We start from the raw sequence: 20985 nt of genomic DNA, 5'->3' as shown, positions 1-20985 counted from the left end.
AGAAAAACCAATGTGCCATTTCGCTACCAACGGAAAGAGGTAACTGAGCATAACATAAAGTGAAAGTTAATCCAGGATTTTTGAGTAGCCCCCACCCCGCTCCCCTCCAGATCCGCCCTTGCTTAGACGGTCTGAAGTATGTGGTGTATTGATCATTGAGTGAAGTATGAAAGCTAGTTCACGGACCATCAACAAACTCTGCATTAATGTATGAATAACCAACATGTCGGGGTAGAATTACCACGTTTCATGTTCCTCTCACCGCCGTGAGCGATACCGTGTTCTAGTATTGCGGATGTTATGTCTGACACGCTAATGCTTGTGATTCAGAAAATGAACCCGAATACGTTATTGAAATGTTCATACTATACTTCTCATGAAAAGTTTAGTCTCACTAATATAAACGTAGCCACTTACTTCAGGCAACTGTTTTAAACTAAATTCTGCAAAATAGTCCATAACGTTGATTATTGTCAAGAGTTCCATAAATGATGAAAATCAGTAACAATTGGCAATTCTTAACGAAGCTTTACACCAAACCGCAGCTTTTCACATGCACGATATTTGCACATGCTTTTCATCAATTTGATGCATGATCCTCGTGCAATACATCTGCATAAAGTTTGCAGTTGATTCCCCCAAGTTAGTGGAGAAATCAGTCTTCGATGTAACCATAATATATATACCTTCACTTAACTTTGCTCAGTATGGACATCCAGTAACATGTGTTTCGTCGATGTCAAAAATGTTTGTCAAATTGGTTTACTGTTCTACCTTGCTATTATAGTCATATTCGTAATATTTTGTTCTTATGTGTTCTGGGCCATACGGTGAGTGAGTGAGTTTTCTTTTACGCAATATCACAGCTAGCCGCGAACAACCTTATGCTTTCGTTGTTACAACGTTATTCTGTGGGCTCCCATTGACGTTGTCACAACGTTGTGACGTGACGCTGCACAGTGACGTGATATTAACGTTGTCAGCAAGTATGGAAATTACGTTACTGTGACGTCAGAGGTGAGGTGAAATTAGGTTTTACGTCGTACTTGAGAATATTTCTCTCATATGACGGCATGCATGCGTGTGTATGTGTATGTGTGGCTGCTTGTACTAGCCTAGACTTAAGCTGGTTTTATAGTGCTAGCTCACTGAGATACCATGCCGCAGTTAAGCATGAATACCCCACTCAGACACATTATACTGACTCCGAACCGACAAGTTCTTGTTGTACCCATTAATGCCGAACGCCAGACTGAGACCAACAAGTACCATATTTTAACGTCTTTTGGTATGACGCGACCGGGGATCGAACCCGCGACCTTCCGCTCTCCTGGCGGACGCTATAACCACTACACCACGGAGGCGGTCTGTGACGTCAGAATATTCATGGGATGGTAATCACAAAGTGTAATAAAATAGGTAAATAATGCACTACGTTTTCTGAAGAAATTACGAATAATTCGATGTCACTCTTGTTTTCCTGAAAGAGACAGTTCACGTCGCGTGAAAGTTGTGAAATAACGTTATAAACATGACGTTACCAACCTACAACCTTCTCACAACATTCTGAAAACGTTGTGTGTTAGCTGGGTATGTGGTGGTGGTCTGTAAATATTCGAGTCTTGACCACACAATCCAGTGATCAACAACATGAGCATCGATCTACGAAATTGGGATACTATAACATGTGTCAACCAAGTCAGTTAGCCTGACCACCCGATTCCGTAAGTAACCTCTAAAGACCAGAATGGGTTACTGAACATTAATTCCAACCCGGATCTTCACGGTTGAGGGCCATAAAAGAGAGTTTCTAAACACCGAGGACGACAAATATGAGAGGGAGCAACATATTGTATGTTGTATAATTGCGAAGAGAATGACATTCCGATGAACATTTCCAAATCACTCCATTCCACATGTATGTTTGTATGTACGATGTATATGCGTGTGTGTATGTTCGTGTATGTGTCTGTATGACATTGTGTTGAGGTATGTGCGTATGTACAGGTTTATCTTGTATATTTATAATATGAAATAAAATAAAAAATCAATGCCATATGATAACAGTGGTGACAATTTACAGTTTTATTTTCGTCGGGTGCTTAAGTTAACAACAGGCACTCAGAAGTGTCTGAGCTTAATTAGCACATTCCATGATCACAAACAAATGCATAATGTCGACAAAACCCTAACTCATCGGCGTGAAAAAATTCATGAAAACACGAAAAGTAAACTAATTACAGAACAAATATCTGAGATTCAGGTGTTAAAGCGAAGGAATTTCTATAAACATGAGTATAAACATGAAGGCAACTGAAAGCACCACAAAGGACGGTGGTCCAACGGCCGATCACAAAACAGAGATGAATGATTTCTGCAAAACTAGGTTAGAGCCTCTCGTACTAACGGTATTTGAGTAACTAAGTATCATCCATTGCTACTTTACGTGTTATCTTCAGTTGGTGATATATACGTGACTACAGTTCTCGGATCATCAACAAACCCATCCCACATTAAGGGAGTGTATGGCTGGGAACCACTCGCTGAACTATGTGATGTGTCACCTCCATTGTTGTCTCCTGTACCCGGGGCACTTGGAAAGTAATCAGCCAACACAGGTAGTACAGAATTACTATCATCATCTTCACTGCCATGTGGCCCAGGAAAGTAGTCGGCCAAAGCAGGAAGTGCAGGGTCACTGTTGTCTTCTTCCTCTGCCGGCCCTTCTTGCTGCTCTTGCTGCTGAGAGACTTCATCGTAATCTTCTTCCTCTGCCTGTCCTTGATGTTGTCTTTGCTGTTGAGATACTTCTTCGTAATCTTCTTCCTCTACCGGTCTTTTTTGCTGTCCTTGCCGCTGAGATACTTCATCATAATCACCTATATCCCAGTATCGATGCACCTGGTAGTACTCTCCTGTTTCCACTTGCCCTGATCTCTCTGTGAGTATCGACTCATCTCTTTGGTGATTCCTGAAAATATACACATGAGTACTGATAGTACAAGAACAAGTTACCATTGATCACTAATAAACTAGTATCACACAGGTTGTTTATAAATAGTGTTTACATTCAGAAGTTAATATGTTTTGGAAATTGTGGTATTCCATACGTTTTAGTGCAAACTCCAGTCTGATTCATAATCCCAACAGATTTCTCAGCTATGCAAGTAACTTTTTGTATGTAAGTTGTTTTTATCATTATTATATTGATACAGTAGTATATACAATGGGGGTTTTGGACCAAGTCCAACAAAAGCCTCTGCAAAGCCTTATTTCCCAAATAAGGCTTTGGTCGGACCCTTAGCTCTTGCTACTATTACCCCTACTATAAAAAAGTTTGAGACGCCAGCGGGATGCGAACGCCCAATGTTATACCTTCTAGCCGCACCACTTAACCGACTGAGCTACCGGGGACTTGGCTGAAGTATGTTGGTTTAACGGGTCTATCCTGGGGCACTATGCCACGTTGACCTCGATGAAACAGTTTAATGTGAATCGCCTATGATCTCTTTGGTGTTTGTAATAAAGGCTTGCTGGGCTTTTTTCACCCCTTGTTCTATGTACTTTTTTTTCTCATCCTCACTGATAGCAGACTTACGAGACTTGGATCGAATCTCTTGTTTCATTTTGTTATATTTTGTGATTTCAGAGAGGATTGAACTAAACTCCTCCTTGGAGATCTTACTGTCAGTGAGTGCCGTGGATATACGCTCACTTACTGTGTTCAGCTTTGCTTCAGCCAGAACCCTGATCTCGTCGTGTTTCAATGCCTTACGATGCAGTCTGCGGGATGCAAACTTAAGCGCCAACCCTAACACCCCTGCCACCCCAGCTGTTATTTCAATGCCTAGCACTACGGGGGTAGCCACGATGGTAGCTAACAACCCAACACCTGCCGCCCCCAGCCCCATGCTGGTTGCCATAAGGGCAGTATCAGCCCCGTCCACGATATTGAAAGCTCTATGGTACTTCTTGCATAGTGCTTTACGCGTGTCGCGGTCTTGTTCTAGTTGGCATTTTACATCGCATAACTGCCTCAAGCGGAACCCGTCTACGGTTTCCAGGGTCTTCGCTACTTCCTCTACGACTGGGTACAGCCCCATCCTGTGTGTATATAATATATTCTAAAAAAGATCTTTAAATCGTACGACATTTAATTCTTGCATAGTATATTTCAGGCTTATAAGGTTTAGATTATTGTACAGGGTAATAGGTGAGAGGCTAATAGGTAACTCTGCGTCTACACGAACATTAATGGGGCAGCTTAATAAGGGGGTTATAGAACCCGTTGAGGGGTCCGGTCGTATGATGATACGGCAACGTTGGTGCCTGTCAGTGATGCCCCAGCGTATTGTCACCCCAGGTAAAAGTTGTCGTTCTGTATCATTGCGAACCGATCCGAGGAAGACTTCTATGGCGAGTGTGGAGCCTGGGTCCACAGTCATATAGGCTAATGAGGTATCGGGGGCGTCAAACCTTAACTCACCCTCCCGGCCTGAAACAACTAACATGTTATTCGTGTGATCATATGTTAGCTGAGCACTTATCTTATGGTTCGGAACGAAAACCCCAAACAAGAGGCCGTTGTTCCTAATTTCAAAGACCTCCCTATCTTTTTTTAACGATATATAAGGTGCGGTGAGGGTCATGTTGATCAACCATTTGGGTTCTATAAAGTCGTCTGGCAGGCGCCACCGTATGTACACACCATCTCTTAAGTGTAGACCGTACGGTTTTTTTTCCTCACCAGGCCGATCGAACCCCCTTGTGCCTCCTAGGTCCCCGAGGGTGATTTTGGGTAGATGATCGGTCATTACCGCCCGCCTATACACGTTGTCTTTCAAGTGCAGGGCGTACAAGGTGTCTTCCTCACCAGGCTGATCGAATCCCTCCGTGTCCCCTAGGTCATTAAGCGTAGTGTTGGGTCGATGACTGGTCATTGCTATAATACTATTACGATATAGTTTCCAACTGGTTTTCTGATAATAGTTCAGGGGTGAACTTCACCCCCATGAAGTGTATGTTGTCAGGTAGGAAGATCTTGGTTAGTGATATCGTGTTTTCCACGATCACGGTGACACCCTGCAGACTGGTGTTGGAGCCGACACCCACCCGCACGTAAACTGTGCAAACGTGATACTGGTGTCGTTTCACCCACCCGAGTTTGACCCTTCACGATCTCGACCTCATTCCCCGATGGTTCCCCTAGGTAGACTTTGATGATCAGTGTTGAGTTCGCGGTAGACTCTCCAGTATCCTGACCACGCCTTCAAATTCAGACACCAACTGCAATGTCACGTTTTGTATTCCCGGTTTACTCGATAGCATGTGGGCTGCCATACTGGCGACTGGGCTGATGGCTACGCTACGTCTCTGAGTCGGGACGTAAGCCACGAGCAGGGTTCCGTTGTTAACGACTTTGTTTAGGTGGTTGTCTTTGTTATCCGTGAACACGTAGGGGGAGCCGAGCCTAATATTGAGAAACCAGTCGTCTTTATCTGGTAACAACACCCACTTGTCATCTTCGGTGAAGACGAGCGTATATGGCTTGTTTTGGGCTGACGGTAGTGCTCTCTCAACATCGTCTAAGTCGAACAGTTTGCCCCCGAACGATGGGTATATTATCCATTTATCATCCCCGGTGGTGACTAGGGTGTACCGAGTGTTGACTGTCGCTCTTGTGGTATCTACTATATCACCTAGGGCTCCACCGGAGGGGACTTCAACGCGTTTGTAAATGTTGTTTTTCAGTTGTAAGGCGTACAATTTACCATCTACTCCGGGAGCGTCGAATCCGCGTGTGTCCCCGAGGTCGGAGATCCCCACATTGACGCATTTTTCACCCGGCCCTTGTGAAGCTGGTCATTTTATGTGAAGCGTTAAGCTGAGGTATCCTATATTGACGGGATTATGATTTATATCTAACACCGATATTATCAGCTCAGGTATGTTGCCCTGAGTCAACCTCTTATACTGCCGCGGTGAAAACGACTCAGTTCTACCGTCGTTGTATTTCTCCGTTTTCACCGGTACGGCTCTCAGTATAGTGGAAGGGTGACCCCCTTGAATGTTGTATGTTGTGCTCACCTGACCGAGATGAATGTACAGCTCTCGGTACGGTACTAGGTCGGGTAACTTCGTACCTGTGACGGTTGTTGTTGGTTTTATCTGGTCAGGCGGTATACCGAGTGTCCTCGCTAATGGCCGGCCGAGCCTCAAGGACTTTCTTCCGTTGTTGATTAACACCACTGTGCCGTTTGAGTCGTTCATCTTGAGTTCTGCTCCCAAGGGTTTGAAGACCTCGTCGCTTAGCGAGCACACGCTGTAGTAGCCGTCAGTTATCTGGATGCGAGCTCCACTGACGAACAGCTTATTGTTGCTGGCGTTGATGTTAGTCCATTGCGGTAGGTAGGTGATATCGCAGAGTGCGACTTCGAGTTGACCCGACGTGTTATCGATCACGTGCGTCAGCTGAACGGCCTCGCCGCTCGTTATTCCTGGAAGTGTTATGTACATGTTAGAGTATATATGCTCATTATATAATAGTTTTAAAATGTATTCCCCTGGAGTGTTTTACCCTAAACTGGACGTAGATTTCTCGCCCATGAAGATCGCGGTCGCTGATGGGATGTATTTCAACGCCCAGCTTTTAGATGTGTTCAGCCTGTATAAATTTTCGGTGACTAACGCTAAGGTAGTTCATGCTTGGTTCAACAACCCGATGCAGTTCTGGCAGAATCAACTCAACTTCGCCGTGTGGTGCGCTACAACGGGGTGTGGTGTGACATTAACCGACACTCGGCGTGGACCGCTGAGTCAGTCTGTGTTCACGTTCCACGTGTACTACCAGGTCAGGCGTATCCTTAAAGAAATCAGCGCTCCGGTCCCACAGGACAACGATGGAACGCAGTAAACAACGATAGTTGTAAAGTACGATAGGCGGGCCTACGAACGTATTTGCAACGAATTCGAACTAAACACGAAGACGGATTAGCGTTTGCCGGGACCGAACCGCGGGTTGGGTATCCCCATCGTTCACAACATGCACCTCGTGGATGCCAGCAAGAAGTTGAAAGAATGGGGATATAAGTCGTATCATCACCTCACAACGAACGAGTGGGATGACCGTTACATGGCTTTCGACAACAGTAAGGATTACCAAGTCTGGAGGTTCGAGCAGGGGGCAGCGGATGACTGGAAAAAGTTCATGCTGGACACGTAAAGGATTCACTCGTGCCGGGGTAATCAGGTTAAACGACTCGATTCGAACGTACGTGTGGGCGCTGTTGGGTGCGCAGACGCAAACGCGTTCCAACATCCTCGGTAAGGGGACTGCTTACGACGCTCAGAAACAGTTCGTTGTTAACGTTGAGGATGCTATCAATGCTCCAGTTGATCTCCCGAGTGCCATCAAACGCTACCAAGACGTGTTGGAATACGCCAGGTCGAAAGTCGACTACGTCTTCGACGTGGGACTGTACATGGCTCCGAGCGATATGCAACTGAGAGTAAAAAAAGTGGTGGGCTACAACAACGAATAGTCATAGTCACGGCGGACCAAAAGTTGGGCGTCAACCTCGATGTCAACGTCCCCCACGTCCCACCACCCACGACCGGTGAAACGGGTATAGTGGCGTCACCCCCGGAGCCTAGGGTGCAACCAACACACCCACAGCCCCAGCCTGCAGCGTCCAATCAGCAGCATATCGATCGTAAAACAGCTATGGTGGTTGGTGGGGTAGCTTTGGGGCTTATTTGGTTAAAAATTCCTTAGCCGCTATGTATACCAAACCCGCCACGGCGACAATGGCTGCCCACAGGTTTTGACTAAGCCACGTGGCAGTTTTAGCCAGAGCGCTCAGCAGCCACGAAACGATGCTACCCAGGATGCCGGGTAGGGCTTCGGCGGCCTTACCAGCCAGTTTAGCCAGGGCTTCCCCGATTTTTTTTATCCAGGCTTTGACACCCCCACCACTTGGTGGTGTGCCTCCACTTGGGGGTGTGGGGGTACCCCCTGTCAATGACACCACCAGGGTTGATATGATGAAGCCCAATGCAGTCAGAATGCTGGCGATGGTGATCCCTTGCTCCCGGAACAGTATCCGAATCCTGTCAGCTAGCGTGGTGTCCTGGTAGAGGACTCCATCAACGGTTTCCCACGCATGGCTGACCTGGGATTGAAGCTGGTCTCGGAAGGAGGATGCCGTTTCCAGCCGGGTCTTCCTTTCCTCTTCCAAATTACGTATTCGTTCCTCGATGGTGGCTTTCAGAGACTCGTCCTCAGTTTCATTCGTTGTTGTAATACCCGCGCCAGTTGCGTGGAGCGACGCAGTATTCAACGCATCTTTATTGGATTTGATGGCACTCGAAGTCGAGCGTGATAATCCTCAGCGTTAACAACGGTATTTCTGGCGTCAACGTCTACGCGGAACGCGCATCATATGCGCTGCGTTCGAATCGGTCGTTTATTTTGCCCACATTAATTCGCGTGTCAGCATGAACTTTTCCGGTGCTACTCGAACTTATTGTCCTTGTTGATCATGCGCTCGGCTGTTACTCGTTCGTATTGAGTGATGATGCGACATCGTTCTTTCAACCTTTGGCATCATGAAGCGATGAATGCCAACCGTGTGCGTCGATGTTGGATTCGTTACTGCGTACGTTCGTGAGCCATGCTTTACGGCTTTAATACTTGTTTTACTGGCGTTCATCGTTGTCACGGCGCTATTTGAGAACGCGCCTGACTGGTACGTGTGGTGAACTGGCGTCTGCGTCGAGAATGGAATTATCTTCCGTTATGGCGCGCTACGAGGGTTATTGTAACAACATCGTTGAACAGCATGGAACTACCTTGGCGTTAGTCACCGGGGAAATTGCTGAGCTGGTACCCCATCACAAAAGCTGGGCGCGAAATACGTCCATCGGCGACATGAAATCCGTCCGGTTGAGCCAAACGAACGGTAAAACATTATACCAATGAGCATATACTGGCATCATAACTGCTTTCATGCGTCGTCGATGCTGCGATGCGGTACTTTCATATCTGCAAAATGGTTTAACATCAGCATGGCAACAATAAGCTGTTCATCGAAACTGGCATTTTGGCGATATTCTTTCATGGCGTCTTCGCGAAACCAGATGAGCGATCAACGACACGGTAATCGACAGCGGAAGAGCTCGCCGACCAGATAGGAATATGCGATGCAATGCCGATGTTGCGTACCGGCTGTACGATCTCGGTAACAACGAGCGTGCCCGACGGGAAGCTGACAGAACTGGTCTTCACCGCTGACGAAGGTTGACGAGAACTGTCGGTGTTAATAATCATAATCCCCGTCAATATGAATGCCACTCGGCTTAGCGGCTTTCGCATAAAGCCGGCAAAATGGTCAATGAACTGCCGGTATCACCAGCGCCGATAGATATTAAGGTGTACGACTGAAAACGGCATTTACAACGGCGTTGGTCCCCACCGATGAGCACGGAAATGATAGTAGTGCTGCAAGCGACGTCTTTTCGGTACACCCCAGTTTCACCGGGCTGATAGTGAATCAATATGCGTTCATTAACTGGAGCACAGATTTGTGTTGAACAAGCCATACGAATGTCACCGAAGATGACTGAGGGGTAACAGGGCTAAGACGACACAGTTTCTCGAACAAATGCATTCGCGATTGGCTGGAACAACCGCTAAACAAAGTCGTTATTAACTGCTGCGTGCGATCGACGGCGACAACGGCCAGTCATAATAACGTATCGGCAGTACAAAGCGTGAACCATTGCAGTGTTGATACTGGAGAGTCTGCATCTGATAGAACCATCGAGGGAATGGTCGAGATGGAAAGGATCGCTTTCGGTGTACTGCACGGATCTTGGTGGTGAAACCAACACCGATGCGAGAATTTCTCGTGATAGGTAAACTGCGTTATCGCCAGCTCTTCTACTGCTAAATGAACCTGAACATCGAAAACCGGTTAGGCTGTCATGTTATAGCAATGATGATCATCGACTAACACTAAACTAGAGGAGACGAAGAGGATCGGCCTGTTTATGAACAGCGAGCGTCGTCTACTCGGGAACTGGGTAAAGAACCGACCGATATTGAAGGAAAAATAGATCTACGCCAGAGATGAATTGTTGCATCGCGGCAAATGGTTTGGGTATGATATATCGTTAGATCGGTAGAACAGCATTTCTTACTGGATTCGATAGACAGGGTGCTCGCTTAACGAAATAACATGTTTGTTGAAAGTGATGATTTGACGCTGATACCTCATTAGCCTGGCACGAATCCACGCTCATAAATCTTCCTCGGATAAGACAATGACAGAGCGACGGCTTTACCTGGAATTGTTTCGCGTAGCGTTATAAACAACCGGACCTCAGCGATTTATACATACGTATCGTTGGGTAATGAAATTACCCGTACTGCAATGTCTAAACGCGAAATATACTTGTCTGCATTAAAGATCTTTTTAAGTATATTATATACGCGGGATACCCGATGAAACCCTGAAACGTCAGGCGAGTTCGGCGAAGATAGATGCCAGCTGGGGCTGCCTTGTGCGGAAACCATAGGCTTTCTATGGGTGGTTAATAGCATATGTTAACCGGCGTAATTGAGAGGCGTGATGTTGAGTTGTTTCATCGTGGCTTTAACGGCACAGATACAGTGTTAGGGTGGTAAGTTGCGTCGCGGGCACTGCAATGAATATGCGATGAATCGAGGTTGGCTGAAGTAGCTAATGGTGAGGCATTTCCGCTGCGCTTCACTTGTTGAAAGATCTCCGGGGAGAGGTTTAGTTCAATCTCTCTGAACTCACGAATATAACAAAATGAACAAGGGTCGATCGATATCGTAAAGTCTGCTATCGATGAGGATCGAAAAAGTTGCATGAAGTTGGCAATAACGCTGAAGCACGAAGAACATGAGGCGTAAACTTCATCGGTCAGCGTGGCATAGCGGCTGCGTTGGAAACGCGGCCGGGATAGACCAGATGTACAACTCGATCGGTAAGTATTGGCATAGAAAGAATGGCGGCGTGAACGTTCATCCCTCAAACTTTTATAGTGGGGGAATGGTAACGGAAGGTCGACCAAAAGCTTGTTGGAGTAAGGCTTTAAAGGAAGGATTTTGTCACCCCATGCTGAATATAATTCCACAGCCTGCTTCCTGGCATTATTTTCGGCGACCTTTTGAATATTGCTAATATGGTTATTGGACATGTTAATTTCGTCGTCTTCAAACACGAAAGGTTGGTATTTACGAAATATTATTCTGAAAACAATAATGTTAATGTTGCTTCATATCGAATCTTAACGATCTTTGGGTGATCAACCGTTATTTAATGCTATTATCATTGCTCGTATTCGGTAAAGAATGATCACGAAATCGGGCAGAGATGCGTGTTATGATAACGGGCGATGAAGATTACGGCTCGGCGAACATCGGAAGAAGGCCGTCGGCGTAGGCCGGCGAGAAGTGATGCCTTTTCGACACATGATGATATTTGGCTGATTCGAAGTGGGCGTTGCGTATGGGATGAGTCGGAAACTGGTCATATATGCCAGCTTCGGTGCTCGAATGCCGTGGTACGTAGTTTTGCGAAAATCGTCATCTCGACAAACGGAATGAACAGGTGACTTCAACTTCGTGTTTGCTGCTCAAATGCATAATTCGCTAAGCGCAACGCCTGGGGCTCTCCCCGTTCTTTAATGACCGGTTGCTGCGTCGGACTTTCATGAACTTTTTCGCGTAAACTGGTCAGGTGTTGTGATCGTGAGTCGACGGTAACCAATTTTCTGGTGCTTGTTGTTGCTTATCAGCGCCCGACGAAAATAAAGGCTGGCAAGTGTGCCACTGATATCGCCTGTAACGTTGATTTTTGACGCGACTGTATTATAGTAGCCAGATGAAACTATTGCTACCGTCATACAATTTTATACCGCAGGCATACGCACTGCGCCTCGTGCATACAAACATGCGTAATGGATAATTGATGTTCGTCGAGTGTCGTTCATAATTACTACGGCATGCAATATGTTAACTTTCCTCTTTGATAGTCTCGTGTTTGTTTCTCGCTTTGGCCGCCTCGACGAAGATCGGTTGAGTAATGTTCGGTAACGCATTCTGGTCTTTAGGTTACTTGCGAATGCGATTGATCGACGCTTTGACGGTGACATATTCCATGGTATCCCCATTTCGTGAATCGATAATATTGTTGATCGCTGGTTGGTCAGACTTTGACACGAACCCACCATACCCGGCTAACACGGCGTTTTCGGTGTTGTGTGGCGTCGTGTTTACTTATTTCACAACTTCGCGGCGTGAACAAATATGAACAGGTGACATCATTCGTATTTCGTAGTGCGTGTTACCTATTTTATTACGCTGTGTTGCCATCCTTCACGACGTCGCAGACAGTGTTGTAAACGTCGCCGATGCGTACGATACTCGTCATACTGAAAGAACGTTAGCTCATCGATATCTGGTTGGCTGGAAGACTTCGTCGTTCGAGGTCGGTATAATGTATGCGGTCGAACTAAATAACGCTGCGATATCTCGATGAGCAGCGCAAAACCGGCAAATCAGGCTTTGTTTCTGGCGTCCACCTTCCCCGCATACGCATCGCCGTCATGAGGAGAATATAAAGGCGGAACGCTCAAACCTATTCTCGCGACGTCGCAGTAAACGTGATTTGTACTTTGCTGACAACGTTAATATCAAAACAGCGATGGCGGCAATCATCTTTGGCGTTGAACGGCGTCGAAGAATCTGAAGATGGCAACAGCGCGCCAGGTGGTTAAGCGGCCGCTGTCGATTGTTGCGTACTTTCGCTCTTCGCCGTATGACCACAGAACAAAGATATTGCGGCCAGACAACTTGGTGGTACCGATAGTGTTGTTTCGGTACGTCGTGGCTACATGTTCGGATATTCCCGCTTCCAACGACGAGGATGCATCGAACTGAAATCCAACTGCAAACTTTATGCGGAGTAATGATGCGTACTGATGAAAACGTCGATGTAAATATCGTGATAATGGTGGTGCGATTCGTTTACTGATTTTCGTCGTTGTGAACTGTGAACGATAATCGGCGTTATGATTCGTACGCGAACTGGTTTGTGTTGCCTGATGAATTATTTCGTTATCTGTGATGAGACTAAACTTTCATGAAGTAGTATGAACAAATAACGACATTCGGGTTCATTTTCTGAATCTACGAACATAACATCCGCAGAACGCGGTAATGCGGCGGAAGGCATGAAACGTGGTCATGTTGATTTATTCACCGGTAATGCGGTTTGTTGATGATCGTGAACTTAGCTTTCATGCTCACTCAATGATCACGCCATACTTTCGAGCCGTCAGTCGGTACCAAAATTTCTGGATAACTTTCGCGCATGACGTAACCGGTGCCTGTTTCGTTGTTTGAAAATGACATTATTTTCTGGATAATGTCGCCATAGTCGCGACGATCATTTTGTTTGCATGTATTCAACGATGACGTGCAGAGGTTCTAATATGAGTTTTGTGGTCACGTGAACTGATTTTACTGAAGATATAACCAGCTACGCCTTTCTTCGCATCGCGAAGTAATAATTTTACTCTATCGAGAAACTATTATGAAAGGCATGGCTGTTGTAATAGTTCGGGTAAACTGCGCTCTGTGTACTATGAAGTGAGCGAACTGTGTCCTTTCTAGATGTCGGTAAATATACTTACAGATGATCTAAAGCGAAAACCGACCTAATTAACAGTAGCAACTGAGCAAGCGGCGATATTCTATTGACGTTTGCTTCCATTAATCTTTCGCGTTACCAGAAAACAAGTATGGTGAACTACGTTGGGCTTATCTTTCATGGCTGCCGCAGACGAGATGTCAACCAGCTCAACGGCGCAATATGCGATCGAATCGGCTGGCTCGATCGCCCAGCGTCCACAGTGCGACAATGGTTTAAAGATAACTGTTGGCGAACGTTATATCGGCCATTGATCAGCTATTTTTCATGGCGTTAAACATTTTGTTTCCGTCACGTCATCAACCAGCAGTAAACTACTGTTCAGAAAACATTGCGCCGGAAAGTGACACATACAGCGAGGGGACTTTGGTGCGGCAATGTCATACTGCAATGACGGCTGAAATTTATCATTGATGTCGTGCCAGTATTTTGATTTGATTACGGAAGGCTAGGTGACACGTCAATGCATTGTGGGCGTAATAACGAAGTATTGATAAACTTTATCAATCTGATAAAGTGCCATCGGCACCTTTTGATCTTTTGGCGAACCATCGCCATATATATTCGCCAATATATTATGCTTGTTGTGGTTATGACCTTCGAGGCTAATGTACTAGGCACGCTTTGATGCGTGATCAAAATATCATCGAGACCGATAGAAGATACGATAACGATGTCAGTACATATAAACTGTATTGGAGGATCATGAACCATAACGAAGTCGGAGAATTGAAAAGTCGTCACAATGACGATCACCCAGTCCTGGCGGGACGAAGTCAATGTCTGAAGCTGAAATGGCAATTTGTGTCACCATCATTATCGACGACGCGGCATAATCAACGCGAAGTATTGAGATATTAGCGCCGAGCAGTTGTTGCGAATTCGGGAACGATTATCACAGCGGATGAGAACGACGTGGGCATCGCATCTTCAGATACAAACACACATATTCATCGAAGGCGATAGTCGGCGCATTGTGTTGTTATATGGCAACCCACTTGCGTATGAGCGTTATGTCCTGTTGGAAGCTGTTAACGAACGACTTGCGTTACCGAAAGGAGATGCCACGGTCGAAAGAATCGATCTGTAATACCGGTCGAAGACGCCTGTTTATTCGAGGGCGCTTTGACGTTATTCGACTGGCATCATCGCGAACACTGCCGACTTCTCTTCAGGCACGAACCTGGCGTTATACCTCTGCAAACACGTTCGTCAGCGGAAATGTTCTGCTGGATATCAACAAAAACGACATTCCGCAAACGGGGTCTGCGGTGATTTCGTACGTTAAATCGGCTGTCGACGACATTAATTTATTAACAATATTGATCTATTCCCACAGCCTGACGAGAACGAACCGGCGACGTCATCTTTACGTCGGACGTCCAGAACGTGATGATCGTGTTCATTTACTGTTTCCGAAATGTTCCGTGACGACAATCGATAGCGGCAACAGACGTGCGGGCAACGGCATCGACCATCGACTTTTTGAACGTCTGCTGAAGTTGACTTCCAAAATGTTTGTTCATTGTTATTGACTAATTTGCTCTTCTTTCGAAGACACGTTGCGTGGCGTCTTTACTCGGGGTACTGACATGCGGGCGTTGCATTTCCGTATGACGGGTGCCATAATCTCTGGTTAAAATCGCCAACTCGATACCGATTTTGACAGAATTGAATTTTACCCCAATTTTTGTATACGGTTTTCTTTGCTAATGCCTGGCTCATATTTGACGCTATGCGCTGTTCACGATCGAAACGCTCTTCAACGCTGCGTCATTCGTCAAGCTCAACGGATTTCGTTCTCACCGGTCGTTTCGCCAAAGATAGGCGTATGATTTCTCAACGACGGTGACGGCACAATGAGCGCCAGTTGACGTCGGCATATCACAATTAATAAAGAGCGGTGCGATGCCATATATACCAGAAGAAAACCGTGAAAATCGGCTTTATCACATCGGTCGAGATGGCACCACTTATGCTTTCTGGCGACCCGGTCAGCGGTACTGCATCATTCTGAATACCACCCGTATCCATGCAGAAAACTTTGAAACGGCGGCGCTACGCTCAGAACCTTGCCGCTATTCCTGGAACATTGTGAAAACACAATTTAACCACCGACCACGGATGCCGCGTATATATCTTCCATGGAAGAAGGCATTGACTGGTTGCATCGCCTAAACCACGCCCACAAATTTGCGAAGACGTTGACATGGGCGCGCATTATTGCCTGTTTGAAGGCATTGAAGACCGTGACTATACTACGTGCGGTTACCACGCCGCTATAGGCTTCCGGAAGGAAGGTGACTGCGCGCATTAATTGCGGTTGCATATAGAGCCCGCGCGAAGATGAACGTGGTATTTGTTCACCAGTACTGGATACCACGCCACCAAGACAGGCGGTGGCGACTTCTTTCCTCGATGATACCCGCGCCTGTCTGCGACGTTAATTGCTTGCTGGCGGGTTACCGCCGCAAACCCACGGAAGTGTTGATGAAAACATTGTACGATGGTAGCAGACACCGAACCCGCTATATCTGCATGAAAGGCATTGACGTATCTTATTGCATCGGCGCTGAATACCACGTCGGCTGGGCTTTGAAGGCAGGCTTGACATATCATTATGATACCGCATACTATGAAGACGATTGAAGGCTTTGTTCGCATCGGCACTTTAATTATGCAATAAACTGCATGGAAGATGCGGAGAAAACGCAAATTATTTTGGCTGGTTTCATATCTGCATGAAGGCATTGAAACTTCTTTCGCGATGGTACGGATATACGCCCGCTAAGGTACGCGCGAACGGTGATTGATAGGCATCTTCGCATTGGTGCTTCGGATACCATACCTAAATCTGGTGGAGAACGTTGGCGACAACTAACATCGTACTGATGCCATGCCGGAAAACGTATGCGAACCGCTGTATACGGCATCACTTCATGAAACGTATTGACAACTGTCACGTGGTACTTCAATTACCACGCCATAAGTACCTGAAAGAAGACGACGGGAAAAGCTAACTTTAACGGCTACCGCATGAGGAGAAGGCATTGAAGGCCGTGACCTGTTCGCATCGGTCTACGCACTGGTGCCTGGTGAGAAAGCGACTGCGCATTGTGCTGGTCACCATACTATATCTTCGCTGGAAGGCGTTAATGATAACCATCGGTGCTGATTTTGCATACGCAGGAAGATGAAAGCCTGGCGGATAGCGCATGAAGGCATTGAAGAGCATGAACCTTTCGCATCGTATGCCACATATACTTGCCTGGAGGAAGGTGTTGAAGCGTGACACCTGCTGTGGTGCGTTGCCACTTCCTCTGTTACGACGACATGAAATAATGGCATTTCCATTGGACAATCATCGATCATACTTCCTCTGTGAAATCTTCGGTGTTTATTTGGAAAGTCTCAAAAATATGATACTTCCGTCCGAATATTGGTTCCGCTGCGGCGCCGTTCGATGTAAACGAATACCTGACGGACGCAATTGTCTGATGACATTTGCCAGAAAATGCCGGAATCTCGTGACCTGTCATGTTACGTCGGCTCTCATTCTCTTCTCCGGAATCCGTGAAGGAGATCGCGATTTCGGTATGTTTATGGTCAGCGCGCCAGACGTTAACTGTGCAAACCTGAAAGATCTCGCTCGCTCCGCTTCCACCGATGACGAACTCAAAACCTTTGGTCTTAATTCGTTACTATATTAATATTCCTGAGCTTTCTCTGCCATCGGATCTTCAGCGATCTTTAAGTCCAGCTCAAAACTCGCCTCTTCGAAGCATCTGTGACATCGCTTCACCACGTACATAGAGACACTATTGTATATGTTAATAGCGGCTTGAAATACGTCTGAACCGATCTCTAAAGCTCTTCTTATTATTGTTATTATTATTATTATTTGTCTGCATGAAGAACGCATCGAACATATTATACGCCACTGTTACCTGAAGACGCTGCGATACCATGCCACTGCCAGACATTGTACATGAAGAGCGTATTGACGCTGACTTTAACATTTCTAAAGGTACGTGGAGAAGGCGCATTGGCGTGATTTCGCTAACGTGTTACTGGTTACCACGCCATCTGGTGGAAAGGCGTTGGCGTATTTACATCGATGCCACGCCCTTACCTGGAAGGAAGATTGACGGAAACGTGACCTGGTGAATTGCTGGATACCCGCGCCCACTATGACGAAGATGACGCGTTGCATCGTACCATCCACCAAAACTGACCTGATGATTGAACGGAACTATACCGGTAGCGATGCTGCATGCTTATCATCTGCGAAGACGACTTGTTCATCATACTGTTACTTGGCTATCGCGCGGATACCACGTCTAATTTGAGAACGATGAAGGTGTAACGCATAATTGCGGATACCACGCCGTACCGGAGGAAACTGCTGACCCACTAAGTTACGCAGATGAACGATGAAAGCGTGATTTGGCGATGATGCTTCAACCGCCTGCATGAACGGAGCGTCGTGGTGATACCACGCCACTATATGCATGAAGGCGGTGAGAGCGTTGCTTTGCACTGTGTTGCCACGCTAACCTGGTAGTGACTTGCACCTGTGCTGCATGAAGGCATTGAAGCTGCATCGGCGCTGTACCACATGAGCAGAGGTAGTGATGACGGCGGCTGCATGTCGTATGCCGCTATCTGCAGAGAAGGCATTGAGCGTGACTTCGTTGCATCGGCTGGATGCCGCTGACTCAGCCATGAAGAAATGACTGGAAAACGGCACTATTGCGCATTAGTACTGTTGCCACTCATATATCTACGCCAGAAGGCATTGACGTAACTGCTCACATCGACACTGGATACCGCACTAAACGCGCAGATGGAGCGTTGATAAAATGACTATGCGTGCTACTACATCTGGTGGAGAAGGCGTTGACGTAACTTTCGCATCGGTATGACTGCCATTACACCTGAAGGAAGGCGACTGAGGCATTATTTCTTTGCAGCTTATGCAACGCTTCACTATCTACGTAGGCGTGGCAACTTGCTGCGACCAGTACAATTACCACGCCGTACGCGCAAAGAAGGTGAGAAAGCTTTGCTCATCGGCCAACGATGCCGCTACTATCTGCAGCGAGAAGGCATTGAAGAGCATGACGTTACATCGTGCCGGTTCCACTAAATTTGCCTGGTGAAATGCCCATTAACAGACCACTTCGCTGGAGAAAGGCATTGAAAGCGTGTCTGCTCGCATCAGTGCTTGTTCACACCGTACACCCTGCCAGAAGGAGGGTATTGGAAAATAACCTGAAGGCGCGTGAGTGCTGGACGCCACTGTATCTTAAGCAGAGAAGGCATTGAGCGTGACGCGTCGTGCTGATGCCGCCCGCACAGAGGAAGGTGTTTGAAGGCGGCTATCATTAGTGCTGGTGCTGCCACGCAAGCAATGATTTCATTGACGATCTCAATCCTTTCTTAACGAAATGTGATTGTTTATTTGGACTCAAGCACTGATCTTATGAAAGTCACCATCGGCTTACTAATAAAATATCGATGCTTCCCTCGCGTATTGAGTTTCGCCACGCAACATCTTAACCATGAGCAACGATATTTCGTTCGTCTCTTCTGGCGCAACTGATTCACTATCGGACGCAATTGATGCTGATGAACAGTGCAGCGCCTCGAAAATGCGAAGTCGAGCTGTCATCGTCTGGTTCTCGCTCATGCGTCGTATTCTTCGCTGGCTCCGGGCCAATTTAAACTGCTTTCTCCTTTATCGGTATGTTTTATAGCGTCCGGCATACCTCCAGATTTTGTTGGCATACTGGAAACCTGAAGATCTCTCGCTCCGGCTGATCGGCACGGTTGTTCTCCAAACACGATTACCCAATTCACTGCGATAACGCCGCTTTCTTTAACCATCGGATCGCTCCGTCTCGGTCTTTAAGTCGAAGCAAACTCGCCTATCGAAATATCTATGATCCTTTCTGTGCAGCAGAACTTTGTATCCTTATGTTATTGGCAGAGTGATGGATGAATATGAAATTTAATAGCCCATTCCATTATTATTGTTATTATTATTATTATTTGTCTGCATGAAGGCGTTACAAAACCAACTTTAACCATCGTACTGAATGCGATTGAAATGACTGCATGAAGACGCTACCAGAGAAGGACGTGGGAAAACATCACCATTATTTTGCTGTGCATATCTGCATGAAGGCGGCTGTTAATCGACTGGCACATCGTACTGGTTCTGCAAAAGGCAGGCATTATTTGATTTCTTAACATTAATGCTGAACAATCTTAACATCTGGTGGCGTGGCTTTATGCGTCGGTACTTTTACAGAGAAGGTTGACGAAACGTGACATGACAGTGCTGAATGCCATATATGACATGAAGACGTTGTACATCGCGCGATACCTGACCTGGAAGCTGGGTACTGCTGATATTGATGCCATGTACTATCTGCATGAAGGCATTGAAGAGCGTGACTTCGTTCTCATCGGTAGCACAGATGCCACCATAATTATCTTGAGGAAACCATTGGCAACAATCGGTACTGAATATACCCTCTGAGCCGGAGAAGGCCTGGCGTAACCTTTCATTGCTTGATACCATATAAACTTACCTGAAGATGAAAACGTGACCTGTGCGTACCATACTATATCTTACATGAAGAAGAACATTGGCAACTGTTCTCATCGATATACCACTTCACTAAATCTGCAGCGAAGGCGTGGCGGCGTACCCGCCCTGCGGAAGGTGACGGAAGCGTAACCTGAACGGAGAAACGTTATGATTGCATCGGCGCTGGATACCATCACAAAATGACCTCGATAGGTATTGACAAAGCCCGGGACGCATGCGCGCATTAATAGCGATGCCATGCCCGCTACTACCTGGAGAAGGTGTTTGAAAACGCAACCGACACTAACGCCATTAATTATGCCGCATACAATATCTGCAGAAGAAGGCGATGACGGCAACTTCGCGATGTACGGATACCGCAACTAAATTTGCCTGGAAGGCGATTGAAAGGCGGCTTTAGCGACATCGTACTGGCATGCTTTATATGAACATGAAGATGAGCGTTGAGGAAAGGTGACTTTGCTTACGATGACGCTGGATACCGCCACTTCTCTGGTGAAGGCATTGGCGTGACTGCGCGTCGGTGCCACCCACTACTCTTGCCTGGAAGGTATTTGGAGCGATATCGTGGTGCGCTACTGTTGGTAAATGAGCATTTCCACCGGACAATCCTCGTCATATGCT

At 46.5% G+C, this 20985-nt stretch overlaps 1 protein-coding gene across 1 annotated transcript in view; it reads right to left on the bottom strand.

The window, feature by feature from the left end:
- The window catches only part of LOC124269903 (platelet endothelial aggregation receptor 1-like), a 71826-nt gene that overhangs the window by 32307 nt on the left and 18534 nt on the right, over positions 1-20985 (bottom strand). The window contains exon 3 of the mRNA XM_046704947.1: positions 2565-2971. Within this exon, the coding sequence (XP_046560903.1) occupies positions 2565-2971 (407 nt within the window). The remainder of the gene's footprint in view (positions 1-2564; positions 2972-20985) is intronic.

This window comes from Haliotis rubra, unplaced genomic scaffold (assembly GCF_003918875.1).
Source record: "Haliotis rubra isolate DU_JTF1 unplaced genomic scaffold, ASM391887v1 Scf1486, whole genome shotgun sequence".
In the NCBI taxonomy this organism is placed as follows: Eukaryota; Metazoa; Mollusca; class Gastropoda; order Lepetellida; family Haliotidae; genus Haliotis; species Haliotis rubra.
Note: the sequence above shows the minus strand (reverse complement) of the source record. Positions and strands in the feature narration are given on the sequence as shown.